This window comes from Alternaria hordeiaustralica (genome assembly GCF_023758085.1).
Source record: "Alternaria hordeiaustralica strain BMP 2776 chromosome Unknown scaffold_2, whole genome shotgun sequence".
Taxonomy (NCBI): Eukaryota; Fungi; Ascomycota; class Dothideomycetes; order Pleosporales; family Pleosporaceae; genus Alternaria; species Alternaria hordeiaustralica.
The window spans coordinates 2085614-2106790 of NW_026056774.1; the positions used below are offsets into that span (position 1 = coordinate 2085614).

Genomic DNA, 21177 nt, shown 5'->3' on the forward strand with positions numbered 1-21177 from the left:
TATCCAGGCCAGTACAGGGTCCAGGTCAAGGCTAAAGACCCGAGCTCGTCGTCTTCAACTTGCGGTATGAAGTACGAGATTGGGAAAGAGTACATAGTTTGACAGATTGCCTATTCCTTCACATACGACCATAGGACAATGAGAATTAGGCTTCCCGTCCGCTCAGCCATATACAAGCATTGTACCGGCGGATTAGTAGTTAGGTGGGTGACCACTAGCGAATCCCCGCTGTTGTATGTTTTTGTTCTTTTTGCCGTAGTCTTGAAATGTAGGCGTGGACCTCGAAGCTATCTCTTTGCTTGATGTGGTACGCGGCATGTGTAGGGTGAGGGGTCTGCTTTGTTCCTTTTTGCCCATGCAAGTGAACATCCGTCTCTTTTTGTAACATGGAGCGGTGTTTCTTGCTTGATCAGACGTGCTGCGAGCCCAGGTATCGTGACATCTCTTGTGACCTTTTTGGTCTCATCATTGCGCTATTGGGTATCTCAGCTTGCGTGTCGACTCTCAAGTATCCCATCAAGTCAGATCCCTTCCGTCCATCTCGGGCCTTCTCTTATCTTATCACTAGTACGAGGGCACTACCTTATACAAGAGGAAATCTGAACAGGCCTGCAGCCTACATCTAGACAAAACCATCTAAAATAGATGATCTGACGTCAACGTAGGCTCCAGGGTGTTCAGGTTTTTCCTTGAACGAGGTGCCACGGCAACCCCTCAGACCGTGGGGCTACCTCCATTGAACGTGCCCTTGGCCTTGACACAAAGGTCCCCACCGACACTCTCCAGCGTCGCAACAATCTCCTGCTTCTGTCTCGACGCGTCAATCTTCTTCGTTAGGTCCTTCTGCGGCGACAACCATCCTAACCAGCTCTTTGTAAGTTCCGCTTCAGGTTCTGGCGGCGGCTCGGACTGAGGAAGGTCAGGTTTCGAGAAGGAGGCACGGAGGATGTAGAAGTCGAGGCTGTAGGTCGGTTTGGCGTAGGTTAGGCTGAGAGAGTCTGGACGGTGGACTGGTTCTATCTTCAGTGTCAGCATGAGCGTAATCTCCGTAGGTACTTGACAAGTATACACACCCACGATACCATCTGGCCCTCTGACCATTCTCGCCATGATCTCTTCGAAAATGGTTGCAATAGCCCCGCCATGCGCAACGCCGGGCCACCCACTCATTCCTCCTCCTATCCAGACCACAGCCACCATCTCTTTTGTCTCTGCACTCCAAAACGCTCTTTGCACACCCAATCCTCGCGTGCCACTCATGACGCCCAATATGCCTTTCTTGCCCTCATTCTCTCTCCCAAAGTCCAGATCCAGCTCCAGCCACCCTTTGTACGCTGATATCTTCCGACTTGATCCAGGGGATGACGTTATTCCCGGTCCTGACCGGAGCGCTGTGTCGGTATGTAGGTTGTATGACTGAGAGCGCAAGGATTGTACGATTTCGAGAGCATCGATGTCGCGCCGCAGAGAGTCGAGGATGATCTCGTCTTCTCTTGAGCCTGGCTCTGGGAGACCGAGAGGCGCGGCAAAGTGACGAGCACCTAGACCAGTCGTGATGCCGAGTGCGAGTATGCTGGCGTACCAGAAGTATGACCAGCGGATGCGGGATTGGAGGGGGAGGGGAACATCGCGATGCGCATGGTAGCTGGAGGAGCGGAAGGTTCGGCAGGCGGAATGGCAGGATTGTTTAAAAGGTGCGCGATTGAGAACAACGCGCGCTCGTGACATGCTGACCGCTGGCTGCAGGTAGCAATTGCTGAGAGATCTGGGAGGCTTCGATGATGGAGATATCGCGAATTGGTGGCAGGGATCACTTCACCGAGGCTGAAGGTTAGCGGCTTGGCATTGGCGAACACCTGGACTTCGCGTCCTGCCTTATCAACACCATCACCAAGTGCGCGTCGTTTTCGGGCTGTGAACGCGACGATATCTGCACCGCAAGCACTCTCTATACTGTCACTCTTGAGGCCTTCACGCGTCTTGTCATGGTTCACTTCGATCAGAACACATCGCGAATAGCTGCGCTTCGCGTAGACCATCTTGCGCGCCCAAGAGCATGCATGTCTTCGTTTATCCCGCGGCGTAGATTTTGATACCGCACATCCTCTCCATGTGTTAACCCTCATGGATTCCGATCCTCAACATGGACAATGTCCAACTCCTCCGCCTTAACACCATGGAACATGCGAACCTGCAGGTGCTCTGGTTAGCCTCGAACCCTCCGCGTTGACACCCTTATGGGACGGATACCACATACATTCATCCCTAGCAGATCTGGCGGCGCATCTCCAAACTCGCCCATCCTAGGATCAAGCCAGACTGCACTCCCACACCCACTACAGAACCTATGCAGAACCCTCTTGACACCAAAGGAATAGTCTCTCAACATGTCCTCACCGCTCTTTACTTGTAGCTGCGACCGTTCGGGGTACACGAGCAAGTAGCCGTTGCGCGTGCAGATGCTGCAGTTGCACGATACAACCTTCCACTGGGCCAGCGGCGGCGAGAGTAGAACTGAGTACTGTACGCTACCGCAGTGGCAACTCGCTGCGTACGTCTGACAATTCTGCGGGTCGAACGCTGGAAGAGGAGGTTTGGTAGGTGAGGATTCGGTCATGGTTGATGGTGTTGGTTGTGCAAAAGGTGGGGTTGGAGGGTAGCTGTTGAGTAGGGCAAGTTGATCCTCAGAGTGAAGCGCAATGCGACATATACTTTGTTTGATATAGGTACGAGAGGGAGACCGGCGCGAATGCTCGTCGTTGCTAGACGGGAGCTATCGGTGGGCGAAGAGGTAGGCTAGATGGGAAGAAGTCTCCGAATCCGCTTTCCGGCGAGTATATGTCTCCGATGCCGTTGGTGTTGTTAAACATACGGAAGGATGCTACCGACGATAGCTCAATGCGGTGGTACGAACGAGTGTTATACTGCGTCATCGTCTAACACCTTTCGCCGATTCACAGCACTATGAGTTCTATAGGACCTCAAATGGCCTACCAAAGATACCGCGTAGTAGTGTAAGCTGTCGGCTGTTGTATTGGCCCACTGGAAGTCAAGCGTTTCAGCTACACTAGGACTACCGGCGCATACAGATAGCATTCTGGATGCTTCAATCATATCGCGAGCATCAACGAAACGTCACAGCTACTCAGTTCATGGAACCACGACTACAGGAAACAACTACACTCTCAACTAACGAAATTACAGTTACATCGTCATGACCATTTTACAAGCTCCATCGCTCCTCGGAGTGGCTCAGCCATCCCCCGAAATCTCGTCCTACCATGCAATATATCTCGCACCACCCTCACCCAAAAAGCAAAAGCAACACGACGAAACACATTGCACCACCCACCCACATACGCATACACAAAAGACGCATGTTTCACCGCTTCCGGCATATACGCCAGCCCAAGCGCCGCCTACTCTAGTGCTTCCCACCATTCCCAGCGATCCTGACCGATGGTAGCACAAACGATCTCGTGCCACTTCACTCCGTATCGCCGTCAGTTCTGGTGTGGTGTTATGCATGAGTCCACAAAGGCGGCCACGGTTTCACGAGATATGAGCGTAACAGGTGCGAGGTGGTACGGTGGAGGCAGGTGGTGGAAGTGAGGCAACGGGTTTGTGTGAGGGGTGAGCCGTGGACTCCGATTGGTGTCTTGGGTCGGAGATGATGGGTAGTGGGTGGCGGTTGAAGGGGCGTGTAGATGTGGCATTAGGAAGGGATTTGAGGGTATGGATTCAGTGGGCTGTACCAGGAAGGTTGGGTTGGGAGGGGGAACCTGGTTTTTGAATTGGATGGGTGACATTGGAAAAGTGGAGGTGGGAGGGTGGCGGCTGTCGAAGGTGTCATGCGATCGAGTTGATGATCTTGTCTTGGAGACGAGCAGCGCAGAAAGATGAGATGTACGTTCAAGTCTCAGAGAGCTTTGAGATGTTACTTGCGTACTGCTGATTCGAGCGCGATCTGAGATGGTTATCGAAGTGGAAAACTTCAGTCACCATACCAACCCACCATGCCAACGACATCCAGTTAGCGCGGTGTCTTCTTGGTGTACAAAACCCCTCGGTCGAGGATACATACTCCTCATACCTCAGTCTCTGCTACTTCATTCCAAAATTCGACGAATTCCATAACATGTCCTTGCGCCTGCAAGAACTCAAAAACGACTATAAAAGATTTCATGGTTTCAAAGAGACGAGGTTAACGCAAGACCACTGCACGATCTCGACATCTGTCTTCTCATTCTTTACGTTACCACCGAAAGCTTCACACTTCCAAAATTCGATCTGAAAGACTGCATGTTCTCCTCTCTGGAGGATTCCAAAACCGCGATTCAGGAGTTCCATGTGTTCTGTCGAGTGGATAGCACGAAAAGATGCCATTTCAAGAGCTCTATGACTTCTGGCTGGTTTCGACTGTCTCTGAAAACCAAGAACTAGCCGAACATGTTCTCTGGCGAGAAAGAAGATGCTGTGGGCATCCCAATCTTCCAAAGGCTCAAATGACGCATATCGATGACTTTGGAAAGAGAAGCTACGAAATCATGAAAGCAATCGACGCATGTTTTGCTTGCTCTCCTGGCAACTCCAAAGACTTGTTCTGCGAATCTATGAGTACTAGCTAGCGTTGTTGAGCCAATATATAAACCCCACCCACAAGCTTCCTCTCTGTTCTTCGTTACACTATTTACTACCGCTCTCCTCCAAAAGATCTGAACTTTGACGCTATGTTCTTCCTTCTTTGGGGCTCCCCAAATGTCTCTGCTCAGCTTCCATGTGCCCAGTCTGCGGACCAAAAGCCCGGCACTTTTCACAAAGATATCATGTTTTCGAGCTGCTTCAACCAAATTCAAAATGGAGAGGACCACCCTTCATGTCCTCGGTCGAGAGAACGATATTGCAAACATCCACACTCAAAGTCTTGCGAGCGAGTTCCATGTCTTTGCGAGGTGAAGACCACCAAAATAGGAGAAAACCAAGTGATGGCTTTCCCTCTTGTCGGGTTACTTATGCTGACATGTCTCACAATTCCGAGGAAGAATATGAACTTGCGAGCATCTGGTGTATAAATACCTCCCCAACCTTGGAAGTTCTCCTCTTCATCACTCCCTGTGCGGACGACTTTACCAAAAACCAGAGAACGTCCATGTTATGTTCCTGCCTCGTCTGCTCCAATAACTTCTCAAAACTTATTTCGACTTTAAAGATGTGCGCGCTCGCACATGCCTGCCTCCGGACTTCTCAAAACTCGCAATCGGTCGATACATGGGTTTCCCAGGTATCTCATTCCAAATCACCAGAGGCCGTGGGAATCACAACCACTTTATTCTCTTCAACGGGATAGCCATCGAAATATAAACAAAACCAGTTATCACAAAATGAATGCCTGTTGAGCAGTGTAAAGATGCAAAAGATGCGCCAGCCAGAGTGATGAGATGCGCGCACTTGAGTGTCTTGACGTCTCCCAAGACTGAAAGGCATAATACACATGTGTCGGTCCAGATTTCGCGTATCACACATACCATTATCACATTACATCATCTACCAACACCATCTTTGAGATCTCGATCCCACAATCCCATGAGTTGCGAAAAGCACAAAACCACAACCTATGACGTACCCTACACGCATGCGCATAAACACAGCTATCCATGCGCATACACCACCACATAGCTTTTGCATCGGAGGATATACGCATAGACAGTCGCTATGATGTTGCCACCCGGCGAGCTTGTGGCGTGTGCTAGTGGAAAGGCACGGTGACGGTGGAAGGGACGCTCCGACCCCGACACACCAACCTGAACGGAAGCTTGAGGTTGGGCCCGTGGCGTTTACCGAGAGGGGTGTTGGTGGGAGCTTTCATGCACACTGCTGATTTTCCTTCTGGCATCTCCGCAATCGAGGCTGCGTAGTCTGGGTAGTCTTGAGGCCGAGAAAATGAAGGTTAGTGACGTAGTAATACGGAGGTTTGTACAGTATAACGCACGGATGGTGGAGGACTTGTTCTTAAGCAACGTCACATGTCCGGAGGTGTTGTTGAAATGAGGCTACGTTTAGTGATCAAGTGCGAGATCAGATGGTCAGACAATGAAGTCCGTCTATTGACATATTGGCAATTCAAGATATGCACCTACTTCTGGAAGGAGGACATGTGTGCATCGAAGCATCCGAACTCCGTCTTGAGGCAGGGTAAGCTGAGTACATGTGTGATACGATGATGATAAAGACTAGCGAACAGGATGCATCTCGTAAAGACGGCCGAAGATGTACGTGATCGGTCAGAAGGAAACTCACGCATCCGGTCTGTAAGGAGAGACATAGTCTCAGTATGAGCCGCCTCTGAAGGCCCATCGGTGTGTACGCCCCTGCCAAAGGGTGAGGCGCCGTCTCCGGTCAATACGGAGGCCTCATCAGCTGTCAGGGGCCCGCCATAACAGTAAACACTAGCATCTCAAGCTTCTTACCGCCCGTGATTGTAGTTGGTCGAATGCAGAACAAAACCACAACCCGTCGATACGCTTGACAGGTGATAGACCCAACAGTTAAGCGCAGTAGTTCGAGCGAAGCCTTCAGTTGGAGTGCACACGGGAAGCGCCCTCTCTCACGACCAGTTTCGCCCCGCAGTACACACTCCCCAATCGCGCGCGAGCCGTCCCTTGGCGATCTCTACGTTCGATGCTTGACGACGAATGCATTTTGCAGTCAGGCAAGCCACACTACCATCAAGCACACCAGGCTAAGGCGGGCCAAAGATAGCCGCATCTCCCTTACTGCCGTACCAGAGATGGCTGTCAGACGGGAGTGCTTACGCTGTCAAGTGGGTGCACGTAGCGTAAGCTGCAGTAAGCATCAGCGACAAGACTGGTAGTTGGGAGCTTGACGTCGTGTGATAGAAGGTCATCTTGTTATATCTGCATCGTTGTGTGACCTTGACATTCCAGAGACAGATCTCGGTAATCTCATTCGAGGATCACGAGATAGCCGGTGGATCTTCTGGTGCTTTTTGACGATGATCAGACAGATGCCTTGCAGTTGGTGTATGGTGTTCAGTCCGCATCGGACGAATTACGAGTCTGAGAACCAGGACGTTTTGTTGTTGAGGGGGGGCCAGAAGATTGCAGGACGGTAAAAGCAGTCGAGAAAAAGTAAAGACAAGTGTGATTGGGCCTGACGAGAACACTTCGCATGCAGACAGGTGCTGTAGCACAAGGCCACTATGGTCTGATGTTTTCTCGTATCGCTAAGCGAGATGGGCCCCCCATTGAGTAGCACGCGCGGTAATGGGTATTGGACACGTAAAACGATTGTATCTGTATCCCTCGATTGAAGATAGAGAGTGAAACATGCTGGAGGTGGATGATCCATGATTGGCTTGTAACATGCAAAGAAAAAATGCGTGAGCATAGGAAGCAGGTTTCCGTGCTTGCGAACATCGGCCCACATCATTGGCGCTTCTCCAATTCAGAAGTTATCCACCAATGTTTACGCGCGGACAAGCGAGAATAATTGAATAGATCCTTCTTAGTGGCTGGTGCGCTCGCAACGAGGGCAGGTGTACGAGAGAGCGAATCGCGTTCAATGTGCGCACGTCAGTGTTGGTTGACAGTCAAAATCGAGTCAGCGCCTGGAACATAGCATCAGTGGGTTCTTCCGTGAACAGCTTATCGTATGCTCGTTCGATTTGATGAAAGAAGCGCGCGGGCAAGGACGAGTCATGGAGGGTCTGCTCTGGCTGGACCCTCGGGGCCTGGGGACGAAAGCCTCCAACGGCAGCAGCTTAGGACAAAAGTAGGCCATGCCCCGAACAAAGGAAAACCTCGACAACGGTGTTCCCTGCGTGCATCATGGATGCGTGGCGCACCTCTAGACGGGATGGCTTTGCGGGCGCTGGGCGTCGGGCCTAGCGGACACGACCTCTGGCGCGCTCATCCAGGCAAAGCACAACGCTCCTGGGGACGATCAACGGGATCATCGATGTGGAGTGTAGATGATGGCGGCGCCACACAGACTTGTGCTTTACTGTATATCACAGACGCAGGTACAGTCGTGCAGGCCAAAGACGGCCTCAATACCCGCAGCACAGACGCGTTTCTTAACAAAACAGTCTTCTGCGGTGTTATGCTCGGGGAGATGGGGATAGAGCGCTAACGGAGAATATTGACAGCGATAGAGCGAGGTCGGGTTGAGCGAGGCCAGCTGGGCGGCTGAGGCTCCAGACGTTGAAGGATGGCCAGCTGCGATTAGCGTAGGCGGGGAAACTGGTGAAGACAAATCATGCTGCGATGGCACGAACTGGTAATTAGACAGGAGTGCTGTGATGGGGGGCAGCCCAAACGTGCTTTGACGCAGAGTTGCGTTGAGCACACCGTGTAGGGCAGGGTTTGGCGAGTCAAGGAGGCCTAGCGGTGCTGGGATGTGCGTAGTAGAGTTTGGGAAGGCTGCGCTGACGGCTGCAGCACGCAGGAGAAGGTGCCGAGCCCAAACACAAACCTGTAAACTCTGATAACGTGGGGTGCATAAGATGTCATTTCAGATCACGATGAACTTGGTGCGGCCGGTCAAATATTGCCGACGTGGGCGGATATGCACATCCCCGAGTGGTAAACCTTGTGCGGGATGTACGATGAGAAATCAATGAGGATGCGACAAGACGACGGCGCATGTAGTAGTCTTGGTTCAAGACACAGGAATGTGCAAGAGAGACAGAGTTTACTCCTAGTGACGAGGAGAATTGATGCCGCAACTGTGCCGCACAGCGTGGGCAATGACTAAATGCGGCTCCAAACGCGGCGGCCGTGGTCGGTAGCCGACGGTTTGATGGAACAGATTGCGAGAGCGAAAGGTAATTTGATCGGATTGGGTGGTGGGGAGAGACGGTCCCAGGCGTGCGGGTGGGCGTCGTCGGTTAGAGGACCAGGACTTCCGTCCCAGGGCTGGGCCGTGACGGGGAAGGGGCACGCTGTCTGCGCTAGTCGAGTCGGTGCGCTGATTAGACTTTGCAGCCCGCGAGTGACGAAGCCAAGAATGTGGGCCACGGGCACTCCGAACGCCTGAGACGCTTGTGCTGAGATCTGTAAAGTCGAACGGGCGAGATCTTAGCGCGGCCACACTGGCGGAGGTGACCGCCGCGGACGTTGATGGTCTGGACTGGTGTTTGGTAGACACGGCCGGTGCGGTGCAGGGCAAGTCTGGCGTCGCTGGTCACGCGGCGACGTACCAAGTACCGTGGGATCACAGCAGCCGGCGTCATCTAGCTGGCACCTGGGCGGAGATTGAGCTGGCAAGGCTGAGATGATGACGATGGGGTGGGGTTGAAGGGTACCGTACGCACGTATAGCGTGTCGTTTAGATCAGCGAAGCGTGCAGAACCGGTAGAGGGGATAATTTGCAGCTGGGGCGCGCTGGGATAGCCATGCCAGACGGCGATCCCGGCGGCTGCTTAGATGCTGTCGACGCATGGCTTTCTGCAATGGGGTTAGGGCGCGTGTCGTAGGTGAGGAGTGAATGCCGCATGTTTCTACTCGAGTGAGGTGCAAGCGCAATAGGAAGGCACCACCGGTCAGCTTCAGATCGCGACTGCCCTTCGCGGAGGCCTCGCTTACGGCCTGGGGTGATTGGGCAGGCGCGCCATGGATGACACGAAAATGCCCACCCCGTCACTTGGGACAAAACACGCTGAGATGAAAGGGAGCGCTTGATGCAATGTGACGGGTTTCCTTCTGCTTCCTTCTGCACCTTCTGTCGCGCAGCAGCTGTCAGCCGTCGGCATCCTGGCTCCATCGGAAGCAGACACATGGCCAGGGCTGTCCACGTTGTGACGCCTACCGCGACCCGAGACGGGGAGAAGCAGCAAGCCACCGAACCAGCCTCTCCAGTTCGCTGCGGGCGCTGAGGGCGCTGAAGGAGCCGGCCATCGGCTGCGGCTACGAGATCTCTGCTGGGCCTTGGCCCTGCACCGCAGCGCAACGGGCATGGCTTCGCAGCGGCTGCCCCAAAACAATGGTCTGTGGCATCAGCCCAACTACCACACGGCCTGGCGTGCAGACAACCGAGAGCCCGATCGACCGCGGAGTCGTCCCCAGTTCCTTGTAGCCATGTCATTCCGCCACTCCGCCAACTGGCGAAACCAGGCCGCTGGGAAAGGCTTCGACGACACAGCATCCGCCAGATGCATCGTCGACGCCTCGCGAGCACCTCCACGATGCGTCGACATCGTGCAGCAGCTGTCACGCGAAGCCGCCGGCGCCTTGTGCTTCCGCAGAGGCTGGACGCTGCCCGCCGCTGCCTGCGACACACGCTGCAGCGACGGAGATTCCAAGACCCAAAAGACGGCACCAGACGCGCGCAAAATGGACCGAATATGCACTTCCACGTGGAGATCCACCCATCTAGGCAGAATGTACGACGACGGTGCGCCGGGTCTGGCGTCAGAGAGATTGAGTTGAGCAGGGTATCGAATGCTCTGCTTATTGCACCATGCCTGTTCAGATGCACACGTGCCGCAGGCAATATACCAGCACGTCTAATTTTAGCCCGACAATTCACCCTTCAGTGGCCCATGATTACACATTTCGGGGCCAACAGCAGCCTCCCGGAATGACGCCTTGACTGTCTTGATATTGCTCCGCAACTGGTCAACCGCGCCATGACCGCCGACAGGGAACGGGTGCCAGGTCGATCCGACACTCGAGCACACCTCCCACTTTTCTTTCATCCCGCCGTCGAAACACGCCCGCTTAAGCGCACGGTAGCCCATCGCTTCATCATGTGCTGCTCGCAGTCATGCTCCATCTCGGCTAGCGCTAGCCCGCTCGTTCAGAGCGCCATGTCGTCAGCTAACTCGCGGAGCGGTTGGAGCACGGTCGCAACCTAGGTCGCCGAACTGGAATCCCTGCAGGGATAAGCACTTCCCAGCTGGCCTCTTGTCTGTTTCTCGCGAGACCATGATTGACGCTGAATGCAGCGTGATGAGGTCTGCGACGGAAGCGCTCATGTCCTACCTGCTGGATAGCGCTTCTGCTACCCACCGACCGGACTACCTCTGCGATCAGCGCTGCTAGTAACGGCGATTGGCCTCCAGCAACGGCGAGCTTGGGCAAACCAGGTAAGGGTCGTCTTTGAATGTGCTTTGTCTCTGCCCCGGCACTGTTTGGGCCAGACCATGTCCGTGCGCCCACAGGCTCTCCCAGGTCCTGTTGGCGCCAGTCCCGACGCATGTTAGAGTGCCAGTAGGCTCCTGACCCTTGGTACTTGGGAAAGACAAAAGCATTTCGTCCTTTGCCCGTCTCTTGTCGTGCCGCGAGTCTGGGTCAGGGGAGCAGCCGCATGCCTACCCAATTTCTTCCTTTTGCGCCACTACTCGTCATAATCGACGAGGGTCGAAACAAGTGCCGGCACGGGGATGCTCCTCGTTGCCCATCAGCAAGTGTGATATGAGATAATCAGACGTCCTCAGAGCTCACGGGCCGGCGCAAGCGATTGCTCCTCCACTTTGCTGGTCCAAGCCGTCCCGCACGCCAGCAGACTCCGACAGATGGCCTGCGGACAGGGTCTGGCTACGGTGGGTGCTTTCACCCCCTGGCAATGCATTGTTGTGTGCGGCCCCATGCTCGACTAGTTCTCTAAACTGGACCTGAACGGTGTGGTTTTGTCATTCATTCGTCGCATTACTTCTGCCGTGCCTCGTTTGCGTTGCCTTATTGTGACAAAGTGCGTCTGTGAGTAGCGCTCCCGCCCGCTCACCTGAGGCGTGCTCTCGAGCTAATTCTCATCTCCCATCCCGATCCAGATCCTCAAAACGCTTGGACGGACCCTATCGCCTGGTTGAGCCCTTGATATTCCTGAAGCCCCAGCGCGCCAGTCAGCCACGCGAGCCCACCTACCCTGACATCCTTAGCCCGCCATACATATACGTGAGGGCTACCGCTCTCCACTCACTCGCGGTAACAAAGCCTTTAGTCCACCAAGGTTCCAGCCATTCTCCGCCATCGCTCCTCTTAGGGCGCCAGGTCCCGAGCTTAACAAGGAGTGATCGCCGCTCCACACGCCTCAAACTCCACCACCAGCACCTCACAAGGCTCAACCTCCCCGCCAAAGGATCAGTGGGCCGTATCGTCAACGCACAGCACCACATCTTGCAATACCGCTACCCAGCACCTTGGGTCGAGTAACGGCAGAACCACCACAGCCAATCTGGAGCATTACCATCCTCCTCGGACCACAACACCAGCACCGTCATAGCAGACGACTCAGTGTCCTTAGCCCCAAACAATCGTATACACATCCCGTGTAACAGCCTCAGTAGCACCACGTCTGCGCAACCAGGAATCCGGGCCCTACCGAACAGTCCGTGTTGAACAACACCACAGTTCCACGAGTATCTGCTTTTGATCCCTTGTACGCCCTCCTCTTACGGTCTGCGACGACGAGCACCACTAACACCGCGCAGTCACTGAGACTTTCTAGAGCACTTGCGGCCAGACGTGCGTTTTTCGGTATCACTGCCCGCCTGAACCAGCGCAGGTACCATTGCCAGAGCCGTTCGTTCGATTGCAGCATCTCAAAGGACGGAGCAGCGATTAGCCGTCTGACGCGACGAGAGACTAGACCCGGAGCACCATCGCGAATCCACAGACCGAGCGGGTATTTGTGTACTGGGAGGACCTTTTACAAGATCCCTTTCCCTCCACTACCTGCATATCATCTGTACCTTGTCCCTCTCCACTAGAGCCCCTACCTCTCACATTACGCCTTTGAGCTACGGATCGCTCGTTGCCCTCCGTGGATTCTCAGCCTTCACGTGGGTTGTATTGGTCCGGTGCTCACTACACCCCACCATTTGCAGCGTCACAGCTGCAATCCCTACCAAGTCCTCCTTCATCTGAAGCAGGGAGGTCATCAGGACCTACCCGGAACACAACCGCCAACGTGGCTGCTGCCGTGGCTCATCCGTCTTCCATGCATCCTGGGTCTGACCCAATGGGTGTACCTCCCAGCTTTGCAACGCGGAGGCCTCACGCCCAGCAACTGGGCAGCTTTGAGCTACCACCACCACCCATGCACAAATATCCCTTCACCAACACCGTCACCACATCTCAGTCATCACAGGCTCCGACTACCATAGCCAGCGTTGGCAATCTTCTGACTCCGCCAAATACACACCACAGTGATGTGATAGGCTCATCAGGAGTCTCTACAAGCAGCGCACAGTACTCCACAGCAATGGCATACTCCAACGGGCAGCAGTACATCTACTCCCCGCCAGCGCAGGGATCGGCTGCGCACTACGGGTACCCGGCTGCACATCATCAACAGCAGAACCAATACGGCCAAGCCCGTGGAGGTATGTTTGCTCCACCGCGCAGCGAAGGTCAGCTTGGACGACAAGACTCACTGGGCAAAGGGCTGAATCCGCCACCATATGAGATGAACCAACAACTTCCACCTTTTACGCCTTCGTCCAACGGAGCGAGCATGCCCTCGATATCCACACAACAACATCACCAACAACATCAACATCAACAACCCCAGCATCAACATCAGCAACACCACCACCAACAGATGATGAGCGCACAAACACCAGTCTCTTCTTCGGCACCACAACAATCGCCTGCCCTTAGCCAGGACTCCTTCAGGCCACCACAGCCACCAACTCCAACATATAGCTACCACACAGCCAGTACTCCCCAGCATTCCAACTTCCCCTATTCTACTGGCCCATCTCCCACATTAAGCCAGCAACAGAGCCCCATCAGCGCTGGTGGATCCATGCATCGAATGTCACCCGCCGTATCCCAAGGCTCCATCCCCTCGATACCCTCCAACAACCCTGCACAATCGCCCTACCAATATCAACAAAGGCCACCTCTGCAATACCCCGGTAGCCAAGCACCCGTCTTCTCCAACGTTCAGAACCCCAACGGTGGACTGGCACTTGTCGGAGGCCACCCTGCGATGATGCCAGGATTCAACAGCGGTCACGCAGCAGCTATGCCTCATTTCATGGGCCACCCACAACACCAACAACCCGCTGCCAACGACCGACCTTTCAAGTGCGATCAGTGCCCCCAGAGCTTCAACAGGAATCACGACCTGAAGAGGCATAAGAGGATTCATCTGGCTGTCAAGCCTTTCCCTTGCAATCACTGCGACAAGAGCTTCTCGCGGAAGGATGCGCTCAAGGTATGTTTTGTCACTTTAATGAACACCTAGCGAACAAATACTAACGGATCAACAGCGACACATACTCGTCAAGGGATGTGGAAAAGCCACCGCCGACGACAACACCAAACGCGAAACCCCGTCGCCCAAAATCGAGGACTCGAAGCACTGATCGCCGAACCTCCGCCGTCCATCGCCCTTCTTACTCGATGGAGAGTCCTCGGCCTCTCCTACTTTCACTTCTACTTCTCTTGTATTACTTATTCACCTCCTCCTATACGCTGTCCTATATCCCTCTCGCGCACGTCGCCTGCGCTAAAGGCATCGTTCTGGTTACGACTTATGCATGTTTTATCACGTCCGCTTATTTATTATTTCTGAACTGGACTACCCTGGGAAACGAACGAACGGAAAGGGGAGTTACGGGACTTATTTTTTGCTCGGGCGGATCGCGAATACCTTTTACTTGTTGTTTTATCGCGCTGTGTATGTATGAAGGTATATTTGCATTGGTCACGCGCGTTTCGGTTGTCGATGGTTGTATGTAGTTGGCACCGCATTGCTTCTGTTGTTGTTCGGGTTAGAGATGGGACAACGTTGCAGGAAACTGGTGGTCGGAAGCTTATGGTTCGGTCGGTGCGGACGCCTGCATGTGCCTTTCCAGGGTGGGAAGGGGGCTCTACGCCGACCTTGCTTACGGGTGTAATGTTTCAGGGACGAAGTGGAACACCCACTGTACACCGGGGGTTTTCTTTTTCGCTTCGCTTTTACGGAAGACTGCATTTGCGGTGCGGAGTCAAAACTGCGCGCACTGCATTGCTACTAGCAAAAATACCACATCATGACTTACCTGAAATCCTCACCTATACACATTACTACGCCGTGAACTCGCTTTCACCCACATTCATTCAGTCCATCGACTTGATTCAACACCCCTGCGCACCATCCAGCGAAGTTGCGGTGTGAATCGGGTGTGATGTGCTTCACTTTGTTCCCGTAGGTACATGTAGTTAAGTGCGGCATTACTGGCATATATCATCTGCATTATGTTCCTGAAGGAGCGGTCGCGGCATTAAGGTTTTGATTCGTGCAAGGAACGCAAGACGGTTAAGTGCAGCGAAAAAGAGGTGCGAACCACATTGCCGGTACGAATGGTTCGGCAGGCTCCGGGGGCTGGGTGTGGGTTCGGGTTTGTGCGGAGTGGGCGGGCGGCTTGGCACGGACGTGGACGTGCTGGAAGACGCGCTCGGCGCGTGGACTGCAAACCTCCATTCTACTTCACCTCACTTCGTCGCGAAGTGGGACGCGCTTTCACCTCGCCACGATGCGCTTTCATCTCATCTGCTGCCTACGTCGGATATGCTGCGCGACTGAAATGTCCAACAGGTAAATTGAGGATCCCCAGGTAAAAAGTACCTACTTTACGCTCATTTCAGGCACGCGTGGCTCGCCTTCGATATAAAACCCCATCTTCTGTATGCTTCAACCCTTGCTATGTCTTTTCTCTTGTCACAGTTTTCACACGTGGTGTCTTCTGGCATGCCTATGTACGAGGTATGTTATACGCCAGCTTTCACGCTCACGAGCAAGACCCGCTGGCAACTTCTGCGCAAGGTAAGCAGAACGCCGTTTCAAGAACTTCGATGTATCGGTAGGAACACATTTTCTCTAAGTCTTCATCTCATTTTGTTCTATTAAGCCCACCTCATACAAGAAAAAACCGACCAGGTCTAGAGCCTACATCAACGTTATGTCACCTATTTTGAACGACTTTATGTTGATGTAGGCTGCAGACCTGTTTAGTTTCTTTCTTAGTTTGACGTGAGCCGGTCACCTCAGCTCTCTCATCATGTTTGGGACTCAGACAATGTTCTTATGATACTCAGCGCAATGGCTTGCTGTACCCCAAAAGTCTCGTTTGCGTCGCATTATGGTAGAGGGACACCTTCCTGCTTATGCAGCTCATCGCCACTGCTGTGGCTGATGTTGATGTTGCTCCTGCTGCCGCCGCGTTTGCATCCGATGGCGCTTCCACAGGGTCCAGTCTGTGCACTTCCCTTGTAAACATTTCTTCCCAACACCAACACTTGCATAGCCGGTCCCATTGTATGCATCCATCTACTTGTTAGCTTCTTGGAGCGAGAGCAGATTCACTTGGCATTGCACATCTAGCCGCCTTTCCCTTACCGGCCCCGTCTACGGACTCGCTGGCGGTCAAACGATCGGGCGAGCGCCTTCAGTGTCAACAGCGATAGATAAACAACAACAACACAAAACATCTCGGTCATGGCTTTGGCCTGATACCCCCACCGCAGCAACGCCGACTACCCCAACAACACACCGCAAGCTTTTTACGCTCTTGGACACCCACCTTATCGTCTTGTATCTCTTGGCTCCTCCACCCTTGTATCGTAAACGTAGCAGCTGCACTACTCGAGGACTTCCACCTTGACCACTGCAAGCCCTTACCCACAACATGGATTCCAGCTTCCATGGCCGCCCACCAACCCGCCGACGCGCGCTCGGTGACGGCACGAACCGCGCAAATGAGGGCCTACGCATCCAGCGAGGGAATGAAAAGCGACGCAACAGCTACACGTCTTCGTCGCCGCATCCACTTCCCCACAACGAGTCTATAGTCCCGAATGGCACCCTTGCTGTCAGTCACGAACAAGTCTCACCGGAGAACAAGCGTCTGTCCGCCGTCCAAGCCCATGAAGATCGTCCCCACAAGTCGAAGCGCGATTCGGAGATTTCCAATGCGAGCACCAATGCTTCCAGCTCAAATCGCCGCCGCAAAACACACATTGGCCCTTGGCAGCTGGGTAGAACTATTGGACGCGGTGGCTGCTCGCGTGTGCGGCTTGTCAGGCACAGCGTCACAGGGCAATATGGTGCTGCGAAGATCATCTCCAAGGCTACAGCCGAGAAGGTGCGCGCTTTGAGCTTGGCCAACCTCATCGCGGAGCAAGAGTCGTCACTCTATCCCGACGGCAAGGTCATCCCATTTGGCCTGGAGCGCGAGATCTGCATCATGAAGCTGCTGGATCATCAAAACATTGTGCGCCTGTATGATATCTGGGAGAACCGTGATGAGCTGTAAGTACACCACCGATAACAAACTACTTGTCTAACATGGTTCAGCTACCTCATAATGGAGTTCGTCGAAGGCGGCGAGTTGTTCAGCTACATCCACGAGCAGCATGGCTTGATCGAGATCCATGCCGTACACATCTTCCGTCAGATCATCGCAGCCCTAATCTACTGCCATCGTATCAACATCCATCATCGCGACCTCAAACCCGAGAACATTCTGCTGGACAGAGATACCATGAACGTCAAGCTTGTCGACTTTGGCATGGCTGCGTTGCAGCCTATCGGCAAGAAGCTCACCACACCCTGCGGTAGTCCTCATTATGCAGCACCAGAGGTTATCAAGACTACATCATACGATGGAGGAAAGGCAGATGTATGGAGCTGTGGCGTCATACTGTTCGTCCTGCTTACCGGCACCCCTCCCTTCAACTATTCTGGCGATGAGCGCGATCTAAAGCACCTGTTTCGGGACATTGCCGCGGCGAAGTATGTCATGCCCGACAGCATCTCCAGAGAGGCCCAAGACCTCATTGGAAAGATCCTCGTCGCTGATCCGAACCGCCGTATCTCTATCGATGAGATCTGGGACCACCCATTCTTGCGCAAGTATCAGCAAGAGCTGAATTTCGTGGGAGAGAATGTCAATGTCGACTACTGGACTGGCCCCCTTCCTGCCATCGCCGAGTGGACGACTCTCGAACGCACTTCCGTCGACCGCGAGATATTGCGGTATCTGCGTACACTCTGGCATAGTGAGAAGGAGGAAACCCTTATCCAGAAGTTGTTGAGTAAAGAGTAAGCAGCCTCCTTACTGGATTCATGTGCATCTACTAATAACTGAGACAGGCCAAACCAAGAGAAGTACTTCTACTCCGCACTTCTGAAGTACCACACCGATCAACTGGAGAATTATCAACCAGACGCACACCATGTCGTAGCCCACTCCAACAGCGACCATCACCATAACACGCGGCATTCGCCCACGCGGAGGGACATGGAGGAGCTTCCTACCAACAGCAACGCTCACAAGCGCTCGCAGTCCACGTATTCGATTATGCACAATGAGCATCTATACTCGAAGCACAGCCTCTACGAGTCGCCTGTCTCTGAAGCTAGCTACGACCCATACCGAGCCTCGCGGCAGCCTATCGTCCCTATTCCCGAAGACGCTCCACTCAACCAGAATGTCACAGTTCATCGGGGACAGAGCGGTCGCAGCGAAAAGCTTCGTCCTACCACAGCTTTGGGGCATCATACAGGAAACTCGTTACGCGTTCAAGCTCTGCGAAACAACTCTAAGCGTAGTTCCGCACTGTCCCGCGGCTCTTCACGAAGCACGCCTTCCAACCAGAGTACTCCATCTCATCGCGCTCCTTCGATACAGCGACGCTCCATGTCTCGTTCGTCCATCGCGAGCTCACACTGGCCTAGTAGCCCACCTGTTGCTGCTCGATCCGCTGGTATGGGTAAGCGAGGTGTGAGCTTTTCGCATCTACGCGATCGTCGGACTTCAGCAGCGACAACTAGCAGTTGGCAGACCGAGGCTGGATCCTGTGCCGACTACATGTCTCATAGGCCTCATACGTCTATTGGGTCGTATGGTCCGTCTATCAAGACAAGCACGACTCGGTCAACTCCTAGGCCAAGAGCTCGTATGAGCTCAGAGACGCCGCGCTTGAAGCTTCGCAAGCCAGAGAGCCCTACCAAGTACATCCAGGGAGAGGCTCGGAAGGTCAGCATGGAGCTGGGTAAAGTCATGGAAGAGGCCTTCAACCGCTCTTCAGTCGGTTCGAGCGTTCGTTCGGATGTTTATCACGATGCATCGCAATATGACAGCCCTCCAACTTCGTTCTCCAATACCCGCGACTCAGGTGGCAGTACTCTGGCTGCTACCCCAGGTGCTAAGCTACTCTTTGGAGAGCGGCCGCTACCACCGACTCCCGCCGAGACACCCACTACTTTCCTGCAGCGAAAGTTGGCGGAGACGCGTGCAGACATAGCCCGACGACGGAACGAGGATGACGATACCACTGAACATTTCAACGAGGTTCTTGAGCATCTCGATCGCTTGATGGTGCCTGGGGTTGGAGGCAAGCGCACAGTTTCTGCTCCTGCGAAGTCTCCCGAGCGTAAACCGCTGCGTGCCATCCCGGAGGAAGTGAAGGTCGACGGTGGAAATGGGTTTGATATCCATGTTCCCCAACGTCGAGCTGTCACTGACCCCGTCAGGCCTCTTGGTCGTCGTGTGGTAACCGACCAGCAGCAGACTATCCGTATCGTCGATGGATCGCCCACCCGTGTCGCGCCTCTGAATATCCGCAAGCGCAGTGGTGCAAGCTTGAAGACGAATGCGACTAACGAGGTGCCTGCTGTACCTTTGATTCGATCATATGAGAATGGACAGCACGATCTGCAAGCTCCACGTACGTACGAGGCCGCTCCCGTCCTCCAGAAGCAGAACACGCTGCTTAAGAAAAAGAAGTCGCTGTGGTTCCGTCGCAACACTGGTGAGCAGGAGCGTGATCAAGAGAACAAGGAGAACCAAGTCAAGAAGAAGCAGTCAAACACTCTCCTCCAGATTCCAGAGGCATGGCAGGGTCTCGATGACCGCATCAAGGCTGATCGTGCACCCTTCACGAACATTGAGAGCGAGAAGCTTGATCATAAGGGTGTAGACGGTAGCAGCGGAAGTGAATTCCCCATGCGCAACAGCAGTTCAGCTGCCACGAAGAGCGATGGTTCGACTCGCAAAGGCTTCTTCGCCTTCTTTGGCAAGAAGAAGGACGACAAGGGCAAGAAGCCAATGGAACTTGGAGGTGAGTTCGTCCTTTCTTACATCCATTTCTGACCAAACACTAACATGCTTTCAGGGCTCAACTTCAGCTCATCTTCGATCTTGTCCAACTTCGACATCAGCTCTGACAACAATAACGACACAGCTCGTGCTGGTCCGCCGGAAATGCAGATGAATTGGCTATCGCGCTTCCTCCACATCAAGCCTGCCAGCAAGACGCTGTGCTTCCAGATTGGCCGTGGCAAAGTTCGTCAGGACCTTGTTCGCTTGCTGCGCGACTGGCAGCGGTTCGGCGTTCAGGACGTCTCACTGGACCGCGCATCAAACTCGATCAACGCACGTATTGACAAGAGCAACCGTAAGTGCCCACCACCCCGAGCGTGTGTTCTATTCAGCGGATAGCGTCTGCAACACTGGCGGTTCGAAGTGGCGATGCTCGAAGCCGAGCTTGTATGGCGATGTAATGCTGCGATTTACTTCTACAACCTACACAAATCCATGCTAACTCATTTTCCCTCACAGACCTCAAGATCAAGCCCGTGACGTTCGTTATCGAGCTCTTCGTCGTACTCGAACACGGACGCCGCGCCAACCTCTGCCTCGCCCGCTTCACGCAAACCCGTGGCGCCGCCTCCAGCTTCCGCAAGGTCGTCGATATTGTCGAAGACGTCTGCCGCGCTCGCTGCATGCTGGTTGAGGACGAGGAGAAGAGAGCTTCGATGATGGAGGTCTTGGACTAGGATACCAAGATGAAGAAACAAGAAGATGATGATAATAATGACGGAGCGGGGTGTTTGGATACCAGATGGCATACTTCTTCCCTCTTGTGAGTAGGGCTTAGGGATTGTATTGTGCTTTGAGTCTGGGCATCTTGTTTGCTATATGGGTTCGCCCTCTCTGTCCCGTATACCCTGGCTTCCTTCTTCTTGTATGATAGTGCATTGAGGACGTGGATAATGATAATGTTTCACTTTTGCATGTTAGCATATCTGCGTGTATCTGTACATGTGTGTGCATACCTCTGACTTCACGAACGTCGGGAATGTCACCAACACAGATCCTCCTGTCGCACTCAGTCCTTGACATACGTACATGTGGTCACCGTGATCAAGGCTGCGGCCCTG

At 53.8% G+C, this 21177-nt stretch overlaps 3 protein-coding genes across 3 annotated transcripts; 2 read left to right on the forward strand and 1 right to left on the reverse strand.

Annotated features, from left to right (window-relative positions):
• Positions 1 to 714: 714 nt before the first annotated feature.
• On the reverse strand, positions 715 to 1888 carry J4E84_002156 (uncharacterized protein; the record flags this gene model as incomplete). The annotated part of the gene is made up of 2 exons (XM_049384784.1): positions 715 to 1765; positions 1884 to 1888. 2 exons carry the CDS (start codon positions 1886 to 1888, stop codon positions 715 to 717), a joined length of 1056 nt encoding a protein of 351 aa, XP_049248140.1.
• An 11336-nt stretch (positions 1889 to 13224) lies between these two features.
• On the forward strand, positions 13225 to 14335 carry J4E84_002157 (uncharacterized protein; the record flags this gene model as incomplete). Its single annotated transcript, XM_049384785.1, has 2 exons — positions 13225 to 14184; positions 14240 to 14335. The coding sequence occupies 2 exons, from the start codon at positions 13225 to 13227 to the stop codon at positions 14333 to 14335; spliced, it is 1056 nt and encodes a 351-aa protein (XP_049248141.1).
• A 2304-nt stretch (positions 14336 to 16639) lies between these two features.
• On the forward strand, positions 16640 to 20793 carry J4E84_002158 (uncharacterized protein; the record flags this gene model as incomplete). Its single annotated transcript, XM_049384786.1, has 5 exons — positions 16640 to 17262; positions 17308 to 18054; positions 18106 to 20075; positions 20130 to 20411; positions 20576 to 20793. The coding sequence occupies 5 exons, from the start codon at positions 16640 to 16642 to the stop codon at positions 20791 to 20793; spliced, it is 3840 nt and encodes a 1279-aa protein (XP_049248142.1).
• Positions 20794 to 21177: the final 384 nt, after the last annotated feature.